The sequence below is a fragment of the Fistularia commersonii genome, chromosome 24, assembly GCF_037954325.1.
Source record: "Fistularia commersonii isolate RoL2024-O1a breed Wild chromosome 24, RoL_Fcom_v1.0, whole genome shotgun sequence".
Lineage (NCBI taxonomy): Eukaryota > Metazoa > Chordata > Actinopteri > Syngnathiformes > Fistulariidae > Fistularia > Fistularia commersonii.
Genome location: NC_141307.1, coordinates 9,929,169 through 9,947,435, shown reverse-complemented (window position 1 = coordinate 9,947,435; position 18,267 = coordinate 9,929,169). Strand labels below are relative to the sequence as shown.

General features: G+C 39.6%; 1 protein-coding gene across 1 annotated transcript; it reads left to right on the top strand.

Moving 5' to 3' along the window:
- Nucleotides 1-1,270: 1,270 nt before the first annotated feature.
- Nucleotides 1,271-18,267, top strand: itgb8 (integrin, beta 8). The gene is made up of 16 exons (XM_086171610.1): nt 1,271-1,765; nt 2,521-2,606; nt 5,468-5,639; nt 5,752-5,858; nt 6,020-6,159; nt 7,019-7,184; nt 8,136-8,294; nt 8,392-8,487; nt 8,619-8,711; nt 10,393-10,533; nt 13,467-13,887; nt 14,007-14,229; nt 14,310-14,413; nt 15,181-15,297; nt 15,905-16,068; nt 16,937-18,267. The coding sequence occupies exons 1-16, from the start codon at nt 1,669-1,671 to the stop codon at nt 17,063-17,065; spliced, it is 2,415 nt and encodes an 804-aa protein (XP_086027736.1). The 5' UTR covers nt 1,271-1,668; the 3' UTR covers nt 17,066-18,267.

Sequence of the window (18,267 nt, the reverse complement as noted above, 5' to 3'; positions counted from 1 at the left end):
CTGCCATGTCATTTTCTTAAGTTAAGAAAACACCGGTTCAAAAAAAAGAAAGGAAATTCATGACGAATAATCAACTTTGCAAAGAGTTTTGAAAAGAAAGGCTGAACGTTCTTCTAGCGAGGATCGACCATCTTGATCAAGATGCAATGACAACTAGTGCAGTTCATGTTTTTGACATCGGTGGAGTGTGATTAGACCAGACTACCGTGAGGAAAAGCCTGGCCGACCGCTAACACAAACACACCAGGGGTTTGGGGTGGGGTAAGAGAAACAAGGGGGGAGGAAGATCTGGAGGTAAAAAAAAAAGGTGGGGAAGTCAGAATGAGTCCCACAGTTACCTTTCCAAGGCTAAAGCAGCGTTTAAACAGTGATTATTATTTTATTGATATTTTGTCTTTTGGCCATGCTTTCCCTGTCACCCAAACTCTGATAGTAGATATCAGCCAAAAGAACAATTTCTGAAGGTGGAGGGAATCAGAACCTGGACTTAGTTTATTTGTGAGCAGCTGCTTTGGACACAGAGTGGGTATTGTTGGGACTTCCTCTGTGCAAAATTCCTGCTTATAAATTATGCAAATGAGTGAAAAGAAGCGTAGCTGGCTTGGCTCCGGGCTTCTGAGCAACAGATAGGGGCAAACAAAGGAGATAAGGGACTTTTGTGAGTGTGTGTGTGTGTGTGTGTATGAGTTGAGCCGCACGAACAATAACCGCCAAGCTTAGCTTGTATTGTTTTATCCACAAGGCCCGAACTGAAGACGACAAGATGGTTTGGACCGCAGTGAATTTTATGTCTTTTTGCCTTCCATTTCCACAGTAATCTGTACACAACGTGAGCCGCCCTAGTTTTGCAGACCACACTCCACTATTGCAAAAAAAAAACAAAAAGTTTTTTTTTTTTTTTTTTTTTTTGCTTGACATGAACAAGTCTTGCAGGGAGCTTTTTTTTTTCTTCCAAATGTCACAGACCCTCAAGCAAAAAAAAAAAAAAAAAAAAAAAAAAAAATCTTTTTTTTTTTTTTTTTGTCACAGACCCTCAAGCAAAAAAAAAAAAATCTTTTTTTTTTTTTTTTTTTTTTTGTGACATTTGGAAGAAAAAAAAAAAGCTCCCTGCAAGACTACAGTTCATGTCAAGCACCTCAACTGGCAGGGTCCTCATATGTCTTTTTCCACTTTCGCTCTCTCTCTCTCTCTCCCTCCCTCCCTCTCTCTCTCTCTCTCTCTCTCTCTCTCTTTCCCGCACACACACGCACACACACACACACACCGCAAAGACGTCGCGTCGTTGCCATGGCATCGGCCCCTCCAGTCAGTTTTTCGGATATAAAAAAAAACCAAAACACCCGATCACTCTTTTTTGCCCTTCGGTCAGCATGGCAGTGCGCAACGCTTCGTCACCGTACGTGTTCGCGGCTCGGTAAGAAGAAAAGATAGTTGGTAGTGGAGGGGTGGGGAACCGCATTATGTAAGCTGATTTGACCAGTAAATGTGATAACCTCCACGGAATTAGAAGGGTTGCGGGAAGAAAAACAATGCCCCGCGGCGCGGTCTGGGACAGTCGACTATTGTTCAAACGCGCGGTGCCCGGTCTCGCCCCGCTGCGCCCCCCGCGATCCTGTGCACGACAGCCGGCTCCTCTTCCTCCACGCTCTCCCTCCCGGAAATAATAATATGACTTCTTGGTCCTTGACGTACTACAGCATCGTCCATCTGTGCATCCAGCTTTGCTTCTCAATGGAAGCCCTTTTCTCTGACGATTCTCCTCTTGGTGAGTGGATGAGCACTTTTTTTTTTTCTTGCGTGATGTCCATCCATTTGCGTTACAGATGCGGTCAAGTTTCCAACGCAACCAGGATTGTTTTTAGAGGATTTATTTGCCATCGGCAGGTATACAAGGTTATGTCTGACATAGTTCCATCAGAAAGAAAAAAAAAAAAAAAAATGATGATGGGAGTGTGTGTGATCAGGCTAGTGAGATCCAGAGTTGCAGTCTCATCCGCTGGAATAAATCTATATTATAAATAATTCCGCTTATTGATATGATTAACACAGCCAGCGGTGTAAACTGGATCACATTGGCTTGTGAGCATTTTTTTCACCTCCTCAGTCAAGCAAAACTGATAAAGAAGATAGTTTTCTATCATCCTGCCACGTTAAACACCTTGGAATCCATAATCTACTATCATATTGTATTTCCTGGTGAAACCGGAAAGGACTTATTCTCCATGTACATTGGATCCATATATCTTAAAAGCAAATGACTTTTGATGAAATGTGCACGGAGGGGTTGACATTTGCTCCGCTCGGACAACCCAGGCACCTGCTCTGACTCGCAATATGAGTATCCTCTCTTTTCAACTTGCCAGCGCATAGCGACCAGGCTGCTATGAGTAAATAGGCCTCGTGCCTCAATAAACAGAAGTGCATGAAAGCTTTGCAAAATTCCAAAGAGGCTCTGCTGCACAGCTCATAATGACCGGTAACACACATTCTTGGTGTTTCTCCTGATTCTCTTGATGACAGCTGACAGCAAGTGTTGGTCTCCTGGTGTCACCTCTTGCACAGAGTGTCTCCGACGGGGACCGCAGTGCGCCTGGTGTTTCATGGAGGTAGGAATATGTTTAAAAGTGTATATTTGTGCAACATAACAGACACAAGGTGTTCTTAAATAGCACACACCGACAGATTGAAGTCTTTAACACGTCACTATATCTGCAAGAGTAAAAAGTATAAAATCTAAAAATGTCTATACATATTTGGGCAGCAGCATAGCATACAAAAAACAGACAGCGACAAGCTTAGAATAGAATAAAATAAAATCTGCAAGTATAAAAAAATATGAAAGTATTATCTAAAAATGTCTATATATACACTGCTCAAAAAAAATAAAGGGAACACTTGAAAAACACATCCTAGATCTAAATGAATGAAATATTCTTATGAAATACTTTGCTCTTTACACAGTTGAATGTGCTGACAACAAAATCACACCAAAATGATCAATGGAAATCAATTGTATCAAACCATGGAGGTCTGGATTAGGAATCAGACTCAAAATTAAAGTGTAAAAACAAACTCCAGGCTGATCCAACTTTGATGTAATGTCCTTAAAACAAGTCAAAATGAATCTGTGTTGCTTCCTGAGTGGACACTATGATTTCACACAAGTGTGACTGACTTGGAGTTACATTGTGTTGTTCAAGTGTTCCCTTTATTTTTTTGAGCAGTATATATAACTGTTTATCCAATATGACTGACTTTGATAAAACAGCATGAAATTGCTTTAAAATCAAAAAATTACCGGTACCTGAGGCTGCATGAAATGGCCTAGAAAAACACTGTATAAAAGAATAGAAAGTGTCTTGACATATACAGGTCATGAAATGTGAGATCAAAATTTGCTTGCAGGCAATCAATGAGGCTTGGCTGATAGTTCATTAATTTGTGTTAATTTGAGTATCTGCAATTCCTCTGACTTTTTCATTTTCATGCTTTTCGGTGTCGGAATAGCAACTGCAGCTATAACTGGCTTGTGGTGGCAGAGTGCTTGAAGCAACATTGGCCTATGAATCCTATCCTTGGATGTTGGCCCTTCCTATCATTCTGCAGCAGAATTCACAAAGCGATGGTTTGTCCAAACTCTAACAGGGAACATGAGTTGGGGTTGGATCTTTGTGAGGCACTAATGATAGCCTGCTCAACTTCTTCATTCGGTCATTCAGCTACACACACAAGCATCCAAGAGAGGAGTTTGTTAAGCCGACTGCTTTTATTCTGTGGCATCCTTTAAAAAATGAATAAAAAAGGTGCTTCTCTTTACAGGACAAAACCTTTGAAATCAAAGTTTACATTGCTTTATTGTATTTCCTTCTGTTGGCTATCACCTGGGTTGTGAGAACATAAAACACGCAGGTGAGATAACTCAGGTGAACATAACTGAAGCTACATGTACAATAACTCTTAATACAGGTGAAAAAAAACTGAAACCATATGCAATAACCCATACCAGTATGGGCAATACCAGAACTATATGTGCAATAACTCACACCAAAATGTGCAATACCAGAACTATATGTGCATAAAGCCATACAAAGATGTGCAGTGACTGAAACTATATGTGCAATGACTCATACAAACATGTACAATAATTGACACTGTATTTATAAAACTGTGCCTTACTTCACTATATGATTATACTGCATTAGTCTATTTTTCTTACTTAATATATTTATTTGTTAAGTTATGTCTCGTCTGGCGGGTATGTGTGTGCAAATATACATATATGCACAGATGTAGTATGAGTGTTGTGTGAAGTACACTGAGAATGTGTAGTATTCTTATGGGTTATAGATGACGGGCTCTCTTTGTTCTTTTTTTATTTTCAAACACAGTTGCACTCAAAGTTCATTGTATGCCTGTACAGTAACAATAAAATGTATGTTCTATTCTGTTAAACACAATTAATGTACATATCTGCTGTAAATTTTTAATTTTGGATGCTTTTTCTACTCTGTCTCTCTCTTGCTCACTCCCCCCCTCTCTCTGTATGTGTGTATGTGAGAAGAGAGAGTGTGAGAGTGTTTGTATGGGGTGAGACAAAGTGTTTCCCCACATCACTTACACACCACTCAACCCATTCCATTCGCAGTGGTAAACAAATTTAGAATTGTAAACACACTTGTTGACGGATCAGTGTGATTAGAAACCGAATTGGGAGGCATGCTGGAAGGCTCTGCGACAGAGATGTCAAACACATGGCCACGGAGCCAAAACTAGCCGACCACAGGGTCCAACCTGGCCCTTGGTACAAATTTGCAAAGTGCAAAAATGACACATAAGACATAAACAGTTGACCTGACTGTCTGTAAGAGTCTACAGTTTCTTGAAGCTGTTCAGTTATTGTGGTTGGATGTTTTGCAGGAACAAACAGAGCTAAGAAATATGCATAACAGTGCACAGGTGGTAAGGTGTTACTATCATGGACAGACAGTGGAGCAGCATCTCCAGCAGCCTGTAACAGCTCTGCTGTCCAGCTCACACATACAAGGATCCTTCCCAATAAATGCCATAACCCTGTACAATAACTCACATTATTGATTAATGACACAACTGCATTGCACATTGCCATATTGCACATTGCTTTTATTTCTGCTGTATATGAGGTAAATGTACTGCTCAAAAAAATAAAGGGAACACTTGAACAACACAATGTAACTCCAAGTCAGTCACACTTCTGTGAAATCATAGTGTCCACTCAGGAAGCATCATTGAGCTTCCATGTCAGCACATTCAACTGTGTAAAGAGCAAAGTATTTCATAAGAATATTTCATTCATTTAGATCTAGGATGTGTTTTTTTAAGTGTTCCCTTTATTTTTTTGAGCAGTGTATATATAACATATATATATTTCGTAACCCTGCTGCTGTAGTATCTAAATGAGCTATTTGCCCTCCTTGCGGATACCCTCCAGGACTATCTAGATGGAGGAGGTCCAAGCTACCGCTGCGACCTGCCAGCACGATTGCTCAGGAGAGGCTGTGAGCCAGAGTTCATGGAGCATTCAGACACCGATATGGAAGTTAACTACACCATTGGTAACCAACAAGTATCACCTCCAGACATCAGGGTTAGCCTCACACCAGGTACGTTGTGTGTGTGCCTCTCTCTTCGAGCATGCATATACTTCAAACAGACGCTTACTGTTTAAAATGTTATCGTTGGAAGTAAGTAATTTTATATCACCTGGGTAACTAGGTTCAGAAACCAGTTTCATCATGTCCGTTAAGCAGCTGGATCGTTACCCTGTGGATCTGTACTACCTTGTGGATGTATCAGCATCCATGCAGGAGAACCTTGATCATGTAGGTGCCCCTACATGAATTTGTATTGCGCTATCACCACCACTGAGATCAATGTATTTGAATAATTTTAAAGACCAATTTGAATTATTTCAAGGTAAATATTTGATACATGGTTCTTCTTCTGTTTCCCATCCTGCGTTAAACAACTGTCTGCTCTTCAGCTGAAGACAGTAGGTGTAGCTCTGTCACTCCGAATGACGGAGCATTCCTCAGACCTTTGGCTCGGTTTTGGTTCATTTGTCGACAAACCGGTCTCACCCTACATTAATGTCCATCCGTCAAAAATCAACAACCCATGCAGGTAAGACAGTAACTAGTCAGTTTGATTTCTAAACTAATCCAACCAATGAGGAAGCCAATTTGCCCTTTGACCTCTGTCAGAATGTTTGTGCTTTTATTTTACAAACTGGATTTTGAAACAATGCATCTTATTTTATTCTATTATTTCATAACCGATTTAATACATTTTTGTAAAATACAATGATAAAAAGATTTCCGGCCTTGATGTGTTTAGGTGGAATATATACATGCATATCTTGGTATTTGATTTTGAAATACTTATTTTGAGCAATTATAGTTTTGTGTGGATCAAGTGGAAAATTCTCACTGAAAATTCTCTGAAAAGTTTAAATTATAGGTATACAATGTTATCCTGACTTGAACTCACTCTAGAAATATTATGAAAATTCAAATTTTCCACAATCTGTAACTCCAGTAGAATATGTGGTTATTTTCCTCACTGAAGAGATTATACACCAAAATGTTCCTAAATTACATCAAAAAACCAAAATGTTTCTGTAGAAAAATTAGAGAATGATATTTTCTTGCACTTATTGCACATTGAAATTTCCCCATTGTGGGACTATTAAAGGTGCATTGCATTCTATTCTATTCTATCGATATTTTGCAATATTCCTGTCTGGAGAATTGATGGTTTTTTGATCAGAAGCCTCTTGGCTATAGTTAGACAGTATAATGCCCAGTCATTTTATGACTTTGAAAGAATGATTTTGTTTGGGGTAACAATTTTATGATGACTATGTGCTCACTGTAATTCATGCTTCTAACATTGTTTGTTAGTTTTGTCCAAATGCTGTAACATACCACCGGCATCAATGAAAAACATGTCCTAATTTTGGTTGGATTCTGCCTTTCGCCAGTGATTATGAGATCCACTGTCGGCCAGCCCACGGCTTCCATCATGTACTTAGTATGACAGGGAATATAAGCGAGTTCACACGTGTGATCAAACACCAGCGTATTTCGGGCAACATGGATACCCCTGAGGGAGGTCTTGATGCTATGCTACAGGCTGCCGTCTGTCAGGTGTGTGTATGCGCTATAAGCTCTACTATATACTTTGCATTTCAAATATCTGCCTTTTCAGAAAAGTCTGACGTCGATCAAAGAGGCTATTGTGGTGGGACAATGGCGGAATTCTGACAAACGTTTGGATAGTACCACTGGAATTCCAAAGGTTGCAAAGACACAACTCCTGTGTTATGACAAACACATACACACAGACACATAGTCACACTTTCTAACACTGTGAATGCAGGATGGTAGTGATTCATGACCCACATGAGTCCCTGATTAACTCGACTGCAGGGAAACGTTAAAGCGGTCACAGCTCTATATAGACTCTCCATTATGCCAGAGTTCCTCATAAGCTGACTGGGTTTCTGTAAAAAGCACACACAGATCCAAATATAGACCTTTTTTCACACACTAGAAATTTATAGACATCGTGGGGGGCCTTTGTGATGAGGTAAATAATTTCTGCTGCTTTATCAAGTAACCATGCGTCTGATGTCTTGATTTACTCACAGCAATTGTAAAAAAATTCAACAAAGGGAGGAATTATCAATAGCTTTCTTTATTTGTGCATGCATGTGTGTTTGTGTTTGTGTGTGTGTGCGTACGAGTGTGTGTCTGACAGTAAAGCTAACTGAGCTTGTGATCGGCTTCTTGCAGAATGTCAGTTGGGATTGATTTCAACATATCCGCGATCTTGCGTGAAGAATAAGTAGTATAGACAATGAGTTATTTAATCAAATGTAAGACCTGCTCTAGTCTTTAAATAGGCTTTTTTGATTTTAATTGATTATTAAACTAGTGCCTTCCTTATCTGACACATATTATTTGGCCCAGCAATATCCTAGTCTCGGCCAAAAGACACTTTTAAAGGACATATAAGGTTAAAAAATAGATCAATGCATTTAATTTAAAACAACAGTGCTCTGATGACATCTAGATTGAACTCTGTCTGTCTTTCAGAAAGCAGTGGGTTGGCGGCCGGACGCTAAACGTCTTCTGCTCCTGATGACCGATCAGCCGTCCCACCTTGCTCTGGACAGCAGACTTGCAGGAATTGTCATGCCGCATGATGGTCGTTGCCATTTGGAGAACAACGTCTACACAGGAAGCACCAGGATGGTAACAGCTAATTCCGGCTGACACAGATATAACTGAGCACGCAATTGTCTGGTAAAATTCTGAACTTTGACATTGCTTATTTGTTATTTTCTCTAAGGACCATCCTAGTGTGGGCCAGTTATCTGACAAGTTGCTGGAAAACCACATCTACTCAATTTTTGCTGTAGAGAAACAACAGTATCAGTGGTATGAGGTAAGGTATGCCGCTCCTATCCGTTGGGTACAATGTTAAAAAGAATTGCCACATATTGAATTTCTGTTACGCCAATACAAAGTTAACAAAACAAAGTTGCATGTGTTGACCCATGTGCCTTTTTATTTTAGGAGTTAGTTAGCTTCCTACCAGGCTCCTACCTGGGGAAGATAGGCTTCTTCCAGGCCCAAAACCTCATAGAGCTGGTTGTGGATGCATACAAGGTACAGAGTTCTGAACCTCTTCTGCACCTCTGTCTTAGGTTGTTGAAAACATTTTCAGGGCTGTAGTTCTATTCCCAATGATCTGAATGGTTGTTTTGCTTATAAATATGGAGTAGCAGTTTTTTGTTGAACAAACACACTCAGGTATTTGCAAAGACATCATAAATTGGACGCAAATAGCACCCGTCTGTTGTATGGCAGTGTTGTTTTTATAATGCAGCACAACCCCATGAACCACAAACCAAAGGTATTTTATGTAAAACAAGGGTCTTTGAAATGTGGGCTGTTTGCGAACCTGCCACTTTGGCATTAATTAATTTTTAGCATCATTTTTAGATTAATCTGCCCTCATTCTATAGTGTATATTATTCACCCTCTTTAGTTGTGAAAAAACAAGGTTAATGTCGGTTGACCAGTTCATTATGGTTACTTTTTGGCACTTATTAATACAATATTCCTTTTCGCAGCCTACATATCAGAATATAATGGTGATAAAATCATTCAATTCTTGTGTGTGCTAGAGATTTATAGCGGTTGCTAAAAGTAAATGAAAATCACACAAAATTAATATGAGGAATTTGTTATTCGAAAAGGATTTTTTTGCATGGTAATGGACTGAAGGACCACTGAGAACACATCATTGAGGAAGGGTGAGGCCCCCCCTGAGCATATATTTTTACTCTTTGTCTTTTTTTTTGTTGTTTTTTGGAGGGGGAGGTTGCTTGGCTGGCTGCGGATTAGGCTTCAATCTTGCCTGAGCACAGTACTGCATTGTTTGCTACAAGAAAATTTTAATCCACAGATTCACCACAAGTAGCGGTGCCTGAACCGAACTTTGCATTGAAATACCAATCAAATCCCCACCGGAAACCATGTCTCCTAATCAGGATCAAATACAAAGTTGCTTTTGTTGGCCTCATTTTTCTTTTCCCCCACAATTTCCTTTGATTTTAGAAGGTAATACAACAAAAGGGGTTCTCTGGGGGTTACAGTTTGGGGTAAAAATGTGATTAATTCTTGAAAAATTATACTTAATAGAATTTAAAAATTGTCAGATGTCCTTCCCACAATTCCTTGAAATTTATGGTATGTGACCGTTCCAATAGTTCAATGATATGCCGTATTTTCCGGACTATAGGGCGCATTGGGATATGAGCCTTACCCACTAAATTTTAAAAGAAAAAAATATTTTTACATATTTTAGCCGCACCGCATTATAACCTGCAGATATCGACGATGTGAAATGAGATATTTACACAGAAAGATTTTATAAATGTTTATCTACATACCTTAATTGTTTCCAACATGGCGGATCAAACACTGAAACCATTGAAATCTTCCGCTGGCAGACCTAGGAAAAGGATGCTCCTCACACGTGGCCATTTTTTGTGAATGATTTCTCGCCGAGTGGCTGCAATAACACAGTTGTTGAAAAATATTTTGCGTGTCGTGCTGCGTTAAGCGCGCCAAAAAAACGCGCCTCTTCTTCTTTGCATTGAGCTCTTGCATCCGTCTCGTTTTTGTACCAGCACCCCCTAACGGCCGTTTGATTAGATTAGCCGCATCGCTTGTATAAGCTGCGGGTTTTCAAAGCGTGAGGGAAAAAAGTAGCGGCTTATAGTCCGGAAAATACGGTACTCTTCCCTAGTAGAGTATTTATTTTTACTCTCTCTACAAACAGAGGTTGCTGTCGGAAGTGGCGTTGTCAGTGTCAGTGGACGACAGAGCAGTCAGCAGATACTGGTCATCTGTGTCTCCTCTCTGTCCTGAAGGTTCAACAGCTCAAGGCCAGAGCTGCTCAGGAGTACAACCTGGCCAAACGGTAAACACAATTTTCAAATATTCAGTGGTCCTAATCAGAGAGTGAAAATATATTTTCCAATGTGACTAGTTTTGCTTGGGAGGTGGTTAGATTTTGTTGGTTGCATTTCATTTCGATACCACCAAACACACTAACCCAAACACCACCGAAATCTTGTCGTGATAGGAGAGATTTAGTACGTAATCCGGCTTGAGCGGATTACGGGCTGTAATCAGCAGAAATACTTGCATGTGATTTCATTGTGTTCCTCAGCTTAAATCCTTGCTTTTACAAAATAATAAACTATAAACTTAAGTTGAAATGTTTTGGAACTGGGCCACGCTACTCAATATTTCACTGCCTGTCCCGCATCGCCTCAGCAGTGAAAGGCATATTCCCTGAAAACATTTTGTGTGCATGAATTCGGCCCAGAGAGCATCCATCCTATCACCCACGTCTCCTTGGAATGGCTCAAGCACACACCTCCTCTGGGTGAAAAGCGTAACCTTGTCCTTGACAACATTTTGACCTGAAAAGAAGGCTTTTATTAGTCATTTGTATGACATACTCTGCAAATACTTGCAAGGGGATAATCCTTTAATCCATAGATGTAGTTAATGAATAGCTCATTACCAGATGAAGATATAAAAATAGGAAATACTTGACTGTAAGCATTTTCTCACATAAACTATGCGTACAATAACATGCCTTATCTTTCAGATTAAATGCTAAATGTAAATGCAGGTCATATAAGGAGTTTACCTTTAGCAGCATTTGAGTAGTTGTGCAATAACAGCATAGACATTTATTTCAATTCCAATTGGATTTAGTAATTTCATCGTCACAGCTTCTTTTGGAGATTGCTGCAGAACTCCGAATCTATGAAAACCAATGCAAAGGATTTTTGAAACATCATCAGACTACAAATGGCTTTCAAACCAATGCTGAGGAAAACTCACCGCGGCATTTCTCCACTAATAGGCCAGGTCATTTCAGATTCAGATGATTAAGATGTTTCATTATTTTTGATTACCCCCACAAAGTTGCCTGGCTTCTCTAATCAAAAATACTCAAAATACCATGAATCTGTGTAGAAGTTGATGGTCTGATGAGCATATGCACTGGGACGGGAAGCACGTTGATAAAATATTTTTTGTAATTGTCTGAGCTCCCTGCATGAGTTCTCTTGGAATGATTCCTCCCACAGATCAGCTGTAGGTTAATGGAAGACTCAAAATTGTCCAGGGCTGAGAATTTAAGAAAAAGCTTGTCCATGTCTTCATGTCAGCAATGTGGTGAACATGAATTCGGTCCAGAGAGCATCCATGCTATCGCCCACTGTCTCCTGGGAATGGCTCAAGCACCCACCACCCCCGAACCTCTGTGTAGACAATAACAATGGATGAAAGAATAGCCCGTCAGACCCCAATACATCTGTTTCAATGTGACAACCAAAATTAATTTCTCCTGGAATATTTGAGGGTGAGGTATTCGTCGTCAACTGGTCATCTGTTATCTTGGCAAATGAACTTGCCATTTGCCTTACATGTCCTTGAGGACAACATAACGAACCCTTTCACTTACTTAGGCAACTGCTGAACCGCAACCTCAGCATTTACTGTAAACTCCTCTCAGCTGGTAGAACTGCCTCACAGATTCGAAGTGAATCATTTTCAAGAAGAAATACGTCCAGGTGCCATGATAGGATATGAATTTAGCAGCAAGTAACTAAGACTCTACTGATCAATCGAATTGTACTTTTACTTGGGTCTTGGGTTCACCTCAACAATTCATTCATTATCTATACCACTTGTTCTTCTGTCGGGAAATGGGGAGGTAGGCTTTTCATGGTTTGCAAGTGGTTCACAAGGCCACGTATAGAGTCAGTCTCTCATTCACACGTCTGAGCAATTTAGGATCTTCAGTTCATGTACTGCATGTTTTTGGAATGCGGGAGGAGACGGGAGAACCCAGAGGAAACTTATGCAGATATGGGGAGAAACTCCACACAGAAAGGCTCTGTCTGGATCAAACCAGGGACCTTATGCTGCAATATACACATATACATATACATATACATATACATATACATATACATATACATATCTTTGTACTTAAGACCTTAAAACACTTGATAGCCTTAACCTTGACAAATTATATTTTATTGTATTTCTTATTCGCCCTCCTTCCTACTATTATCTATTACTGTTATGTTTTTGCCTGAAACTCTGGCACAACAATTTCATACGGGATAAATAAAGTTGTTCTTATCTCATCTCATCTCATCTCTCATATACATATACATATACATATACGTGAGTGTGTGTGTGTGTGTGTGTGTGTGTGTGTGTGTGTGTGTGTGCATATATATATATATATATACACTGCTCAAAAAATAAAGGGAACACTTAAAAAAACACATCCTAGATCTAAATGAATGAAATATTCTAATGAAATACTTTGTTCTTTACACAGTTGAATGTGCTGACAACAAAATCACACAAAAATGATCAATGGAAATCAAATGTATTAACCCATGGAGGTCTGGATTAGGAATCACACTTAAAATTAAAGTGTAAAAACAAACTCCAGGCTGATCCAACTTTGATTTAATGTCCTTAAAACAAGTCAAAATGAATCTGTGTTGCTTCCTGAGTGGACACTATGATTTCACAGAAGTGTGATTGACTTGGAGGTACATATATATATATATGTATATATTTAAAACATTTTTTTTACAAAGCAGATGATGAAAAACAGGGTTAAAATAAAGTGGGAAACGGGAGGATGCATTTTTTTCAAGATACATCCACAGACTGCAAACACTAAGTGTTGGGTTAAAGGGAGTTTCAGCAGGTTGGTGGAATAATGGAAAGTCGCATGGGACCCAGTTAAACATTCAATTGAGTGAGAATTATAATATTTTCTGAGTATGGTGCTCTTTCTCCAAACAGGTCTATTTCAATATCACCATCGGCCTGCACTCTTGTCCTGATGAGTGTGAAGATAAAGAGACAACAATGATTGTACGCCCTGTGGGTTACAACGAATCCAGCACTGTTCGGATTCATTCCAAGTGTTGCTGCGGCTGTGGGACGATAAGGCGTTGTCATAAGCGCAACCAGTCGCCATGCACAGAGACTGAAGATGTTGTGAGCTTGGAACAGAGTCCGGAGAAGGAATTTTTCAATGACTCAAACAGAGATACCAACTGGAATTGCAGATCTGATGCCTCAGATGTAGACTGTAGCGGTCGGGGTGTGTGTGAATGTGGTCAGTGTGTATGTGAGCAGAATAGGCTTGGGACAATATATGGGAAATACTGTGAAATAGATGACTACTCCTGTCCTTACAATGATGGACTGTTGTGTGGAGGTAAGAAGAAGTTTTTGCAAGAAATATACATTAAAGAGGTATAATGAGAATGATTTCTAAGCATTTGCACCAGACATCATGATCGCTAACATTTTTCCTCCTATCTCTGTTTCTCTCAGGCCATGGAATGTGTGTGTCAGGTGAGTGTGTGTGTGATAACAACTGGAGCGGCGATAGCTGTAGTTGTCCTGTCTCCACAGCAACCTGTCAGTCACCAAATGGCTTGTTATGCAGCGGGCATGGGAGGTGTGTGTGTGGTGAGTGTGTGTGTGACAGCCCCCAATACTATGGAAAATTATGTGAAAGATGTCCTGCGTGTCAGAGCACCTGCCAGTCATACTGGTACGTGTCGCTTAAGTCTGCCGCCCATTATAGTTAAAAATATTTTTACTACTAAAACTGGTGCTATGATTGTCCCTCAGGAATTGTGTGGACTGCCACCTGTCTCATGGTCTCACACAAACAGAAACTGGAGTGTGCAACAGCACTTGTACCTCACTGGTGGGCTACACGGATGATATATCAGGTAAAGCTGGGTTAGCTTATCTACTGGGGAGAACATCTAGTATTTCTTTCGGTTTTTGACATTTTTATTCATTAGCCGCATCCATCTTTGCAGCAGGAAATGCCCTCATAGAACTGAATAGCAATTGACAATTATGTGGTTTCAAACAACTCAGCCACCACTGGTCCCATTAGTCCCATCTTATGGTTATGGGCATCAAGTTCTTCAATCCTCCCCACAAGGGAGAAGAACCTACAAAGTTAAAACATCTATGTGGCCCATCTATGATATACACTTTGAATTAGAGTCCATGCAGGACAAAGTTTGCATATACATTACTGCTATATTGGTTTCTTGGAGTTCTTCATTCATATCCCGTACCCTCTATCCTGAATTCGGGCTAGCAGCTGGTATGAAGCTAATCCCAGCTTCCTTTGGGCAAGAAGCAGGAAGGAAAACAAAAAAAAAAAAAACACTAACCCAAGCTTACTGTTCTGTATATTTCCTGTGCATCTTGTATTTGCAAGTGTTATTTGCTGTCCTTATGCCCTCTATTGTAAGTCCCTTTGGATAAAAGCGTCTGCCATGTAATGTAATGTAATGTAATGTAAAGGAAGTACCCCCGACTGGCCAATCATGAGGCAACATACAGAAACATACAATGAACCAAATATCACTTTAAAGTTACAAAACTTTTAGGCACTTTAAGAAACATTTAATTGATATTTTACTTGTAAAAATTTGCTTCTTTATTTCTCTTTTTTCGCTTTTTCTCTCTCTGTCTACAGGTAAAATTGGTGAGCTGGGGTCCCACTGTATGTATATCAGTAATGACAACTGTCGTTATCGATTTCAAACAAGTTCAGAAGCTGGACAGAGGCAGCTTCACATAAGCACAAGACCAGGTATATCATAAAAATACACACACGTTAGTCTGCTTTTCCTTACTCCCACTACACACACACACACACACACACACACATACACAATCACTCACTCACAGCACACTACTACTGGTCAACTTTTACCATAGCAGGGCTGCACCCTGGTGTATTTGAGTCATCAGGCCTGCTATATTTACATTTTTACAATTCCTGTCTATTCCCAGCTGTTTTTCTTGAGTTTCAAGAAAATACACACAAAGGCAAAGCTAAATGCACAATTAAATTCATTCCCCATGCTATATAGACTAATTTTGCAGATCCAAGTGTTACAGTTCGACTCCACCTTCCCCATTTTTTGGAACAGTTACGTTCATTGTGCATGCTCCTAATCGCCCACTATCCCATCACCCTAACCGCCCAATGGGACCTTCTATTCTTGCTGACGCTTATTTCTCTAGTGCAGTCGGAGCCAGATCTCCATGGTAACCCTGTTACAAAATGAGCCCTCTTTGTCTTCTTTGTTTTGAGCAATGTCATCTGCACATGCTCCCCGAAAGATGCACAGATCGCTAACTAGTGTGTGTGTGTGTGTTGGGGGGGGGGTGTCTGTGCCTGTATCTATCCACAGAGTGTGCCAGCAACAGCAGACTAGTGGGCACCTTCCTGAGTGTGTGTGCACTTACAGTCCTTTGTGGATTGGTGGTGGTGGCTATGTCCAGACTGCTGCTTCAGAAGAGAAGCTGGCTGTTGCAAGGAACCACTGAGGATGGGCACTATCACTGCACTGGGAAGGTCTGCTCCCCCGCCACACTGTGGTCATCAGCACAGCAGGGTTTTAATAAAGGGGGACAGTACGACTGGAGAAACAGAGATTAATTAACTTACCGAGCGCTCTTCACCAAAAGAACACAGCAGGCCCGTCGAAGATTACATTGAAAGTTGCCATTTAATTATGTAGATTTGTAACAGGTCTACCCGTGGAAGACGTATACTCGTATGAGTTACAAATCGCGGAAGATGCACAACTGGAATCCTCTTGACCCTGTCACATGATTTCTAATAACAAGTAGTGACCTCATTTTTTTCTTTTTTTGGGGGGGTAAGAACTTTCATTTTAAGCATAGCGTCGTAAAAATCTATAGATTTTCTATCCTGGCGTCATGTTAAGTGTATTTTGCACAAATAGACACATGATTTGTATGGAATCCTAAGAAATCGGTGGATTTTGTAATGATTTTGCATATCAATATTTTATCATTTCTTGGGTTTGCAGATAAGTTTTCAGTCCTTGAAATAAAACAAAACACAAACAAAAAACAAACCGAATGGCAGTGATCACAGTGCCAAAACAAACAAAAAAAGGGTTTCACAGAAATAGTAATTAATGGTAATTAATTTTTGGATTTTTAATATCCTCAGGAAAAACTTCACTCACTCCCGTTATATTCTTGAAAGTCACTCCCATTATATTCTCGGAAGGACAGAAATTTCTATGACTGATATCTCCATGATTTAGCAGCTCATGAAAAAATGACCTGGATGGATCAAAGCACTATGACCAATAGTAAAAAAATTATACTGTATGTGACCAGTGATATTGTTACATTATTATTATTATAATCATACTAGTATGGCTGAGATTTATTGTATATTTCATCAGGATCTGTCATACATCCCGACAACGAATGAGAAGACGGTCACTTATAGGAGGGACAATCCGCCTGACCAACCAGTGGAGATGAACATCCATGTTCCCAGAATGCCTCTCTGTGACACATGGCGCTGCTAGGCAGACTTAAATCATAAGGAAGTCAAGTGGAGAAAGTAAGAGAAGGAGTAATGTCTTCTTTTACATATTGAGACCGTTTTGTGTACCAGCAGTTGCATGTCTGTGTGTGTGTGTGAGTGAGTGTGTGTGTGGGTGTGTACATGCGTGTGTGCATGACCATGTGCTTGTCGTCCTATCTCTATCTGCCTTTCCTCTAATAGAACTCTGTGTTTGTAACAAAACATTGCATTTAAAGTAAAGGGCATTCTGCAAGGCTCAGTTCACAAATGTGTATGTCTGCCCTCCAGTGTTCAACTTGAGCTCTTATTTTCCTTCAACAACACTGTCAACTGACCTCATCTGTACTGTCTTGGGATTTAAAGACATTAAGTCAGTTGTGTGTTTATTTTTGTAGTCTGGCAAAACTTGGTTTTGCTTAATGAAATGTTTTTATTTGCTGTCATTTAAGTCATAATTTGCATTTTCATTTTTGTGAACTGATCAATGGCATTTTTTCTTATTGTTTTATGTGAAGAATTACTGTAGATTTGCTCTAGGCTACTGAAAATTGAGCGTGTTATTGTAGGTTTAGTATGCTCTAAATTAGTTGTGTGTTACAAAGATTTCAAGTATAATAACAAGTCAACTAGAATTACAATGAATATAATTTAACTCTACTGAAAGTAACTGGGAACCATATGATCTACAACTTTAACATGTGACCTCAACAACCTAAATGTGACTGCATGCTGATTCTTGTTTCATTCAGTCACACTGAGCTGAAAAAAACACTGATTAAAACACTCTTGGCGACACACATATTTGCACAAAGACAGAAGTAAGAATTGAAACATACTACTTACATCCCATGTTTCTCATTTCTATTTTAGTCGCAGTGGTGTTTGCAGCAATAGCTGCTATTTTCACTTTTGGCCAGAAACACTATTATTTATTGTGACTTTATTATATTTTCTTTATATTTTATATATTGATTGTGCTATTTTATGATGAAGCATCAGCGGTAGTGAATACTGTGTCTTGGTGAACAGAAGGCTCTGTCTAATTCTGAGAATATCTCAGCAGTAAAATCATTCACTCCTAATCATCTCAGAACTCTGAATACCAACAGCACTTTGGTACTCTGTGCAATTTTGCTGTCAAAGAATTTTGCAACTTGTGTGGCATCACTATTTAAACATCACAATAAAAATTTGAAATATTTT

Coding starts and splice junctions, on each gene's coding strand:
- itgb8 (XM_086171610.1), top strand. CDS start 1,669: ATGACTTCTTGGTCCTTGACGTACTACAGCATCGTCCATCTGTGCATC. Junction 8,488..8,618: donor AACAGTATCAGTGGTATGAG/GTAAGGTATGCC, acceptor TTTTTATTTTAG/GAGTTAGTTAGCTTCCTACC. Junction 14,230..14,309: donor AGCACCTGCCAGTCATACTG/GTACGTGTCGCT, acceptor ATTGTCCCTCAG/GAATTGTGTGGACTGCCACC.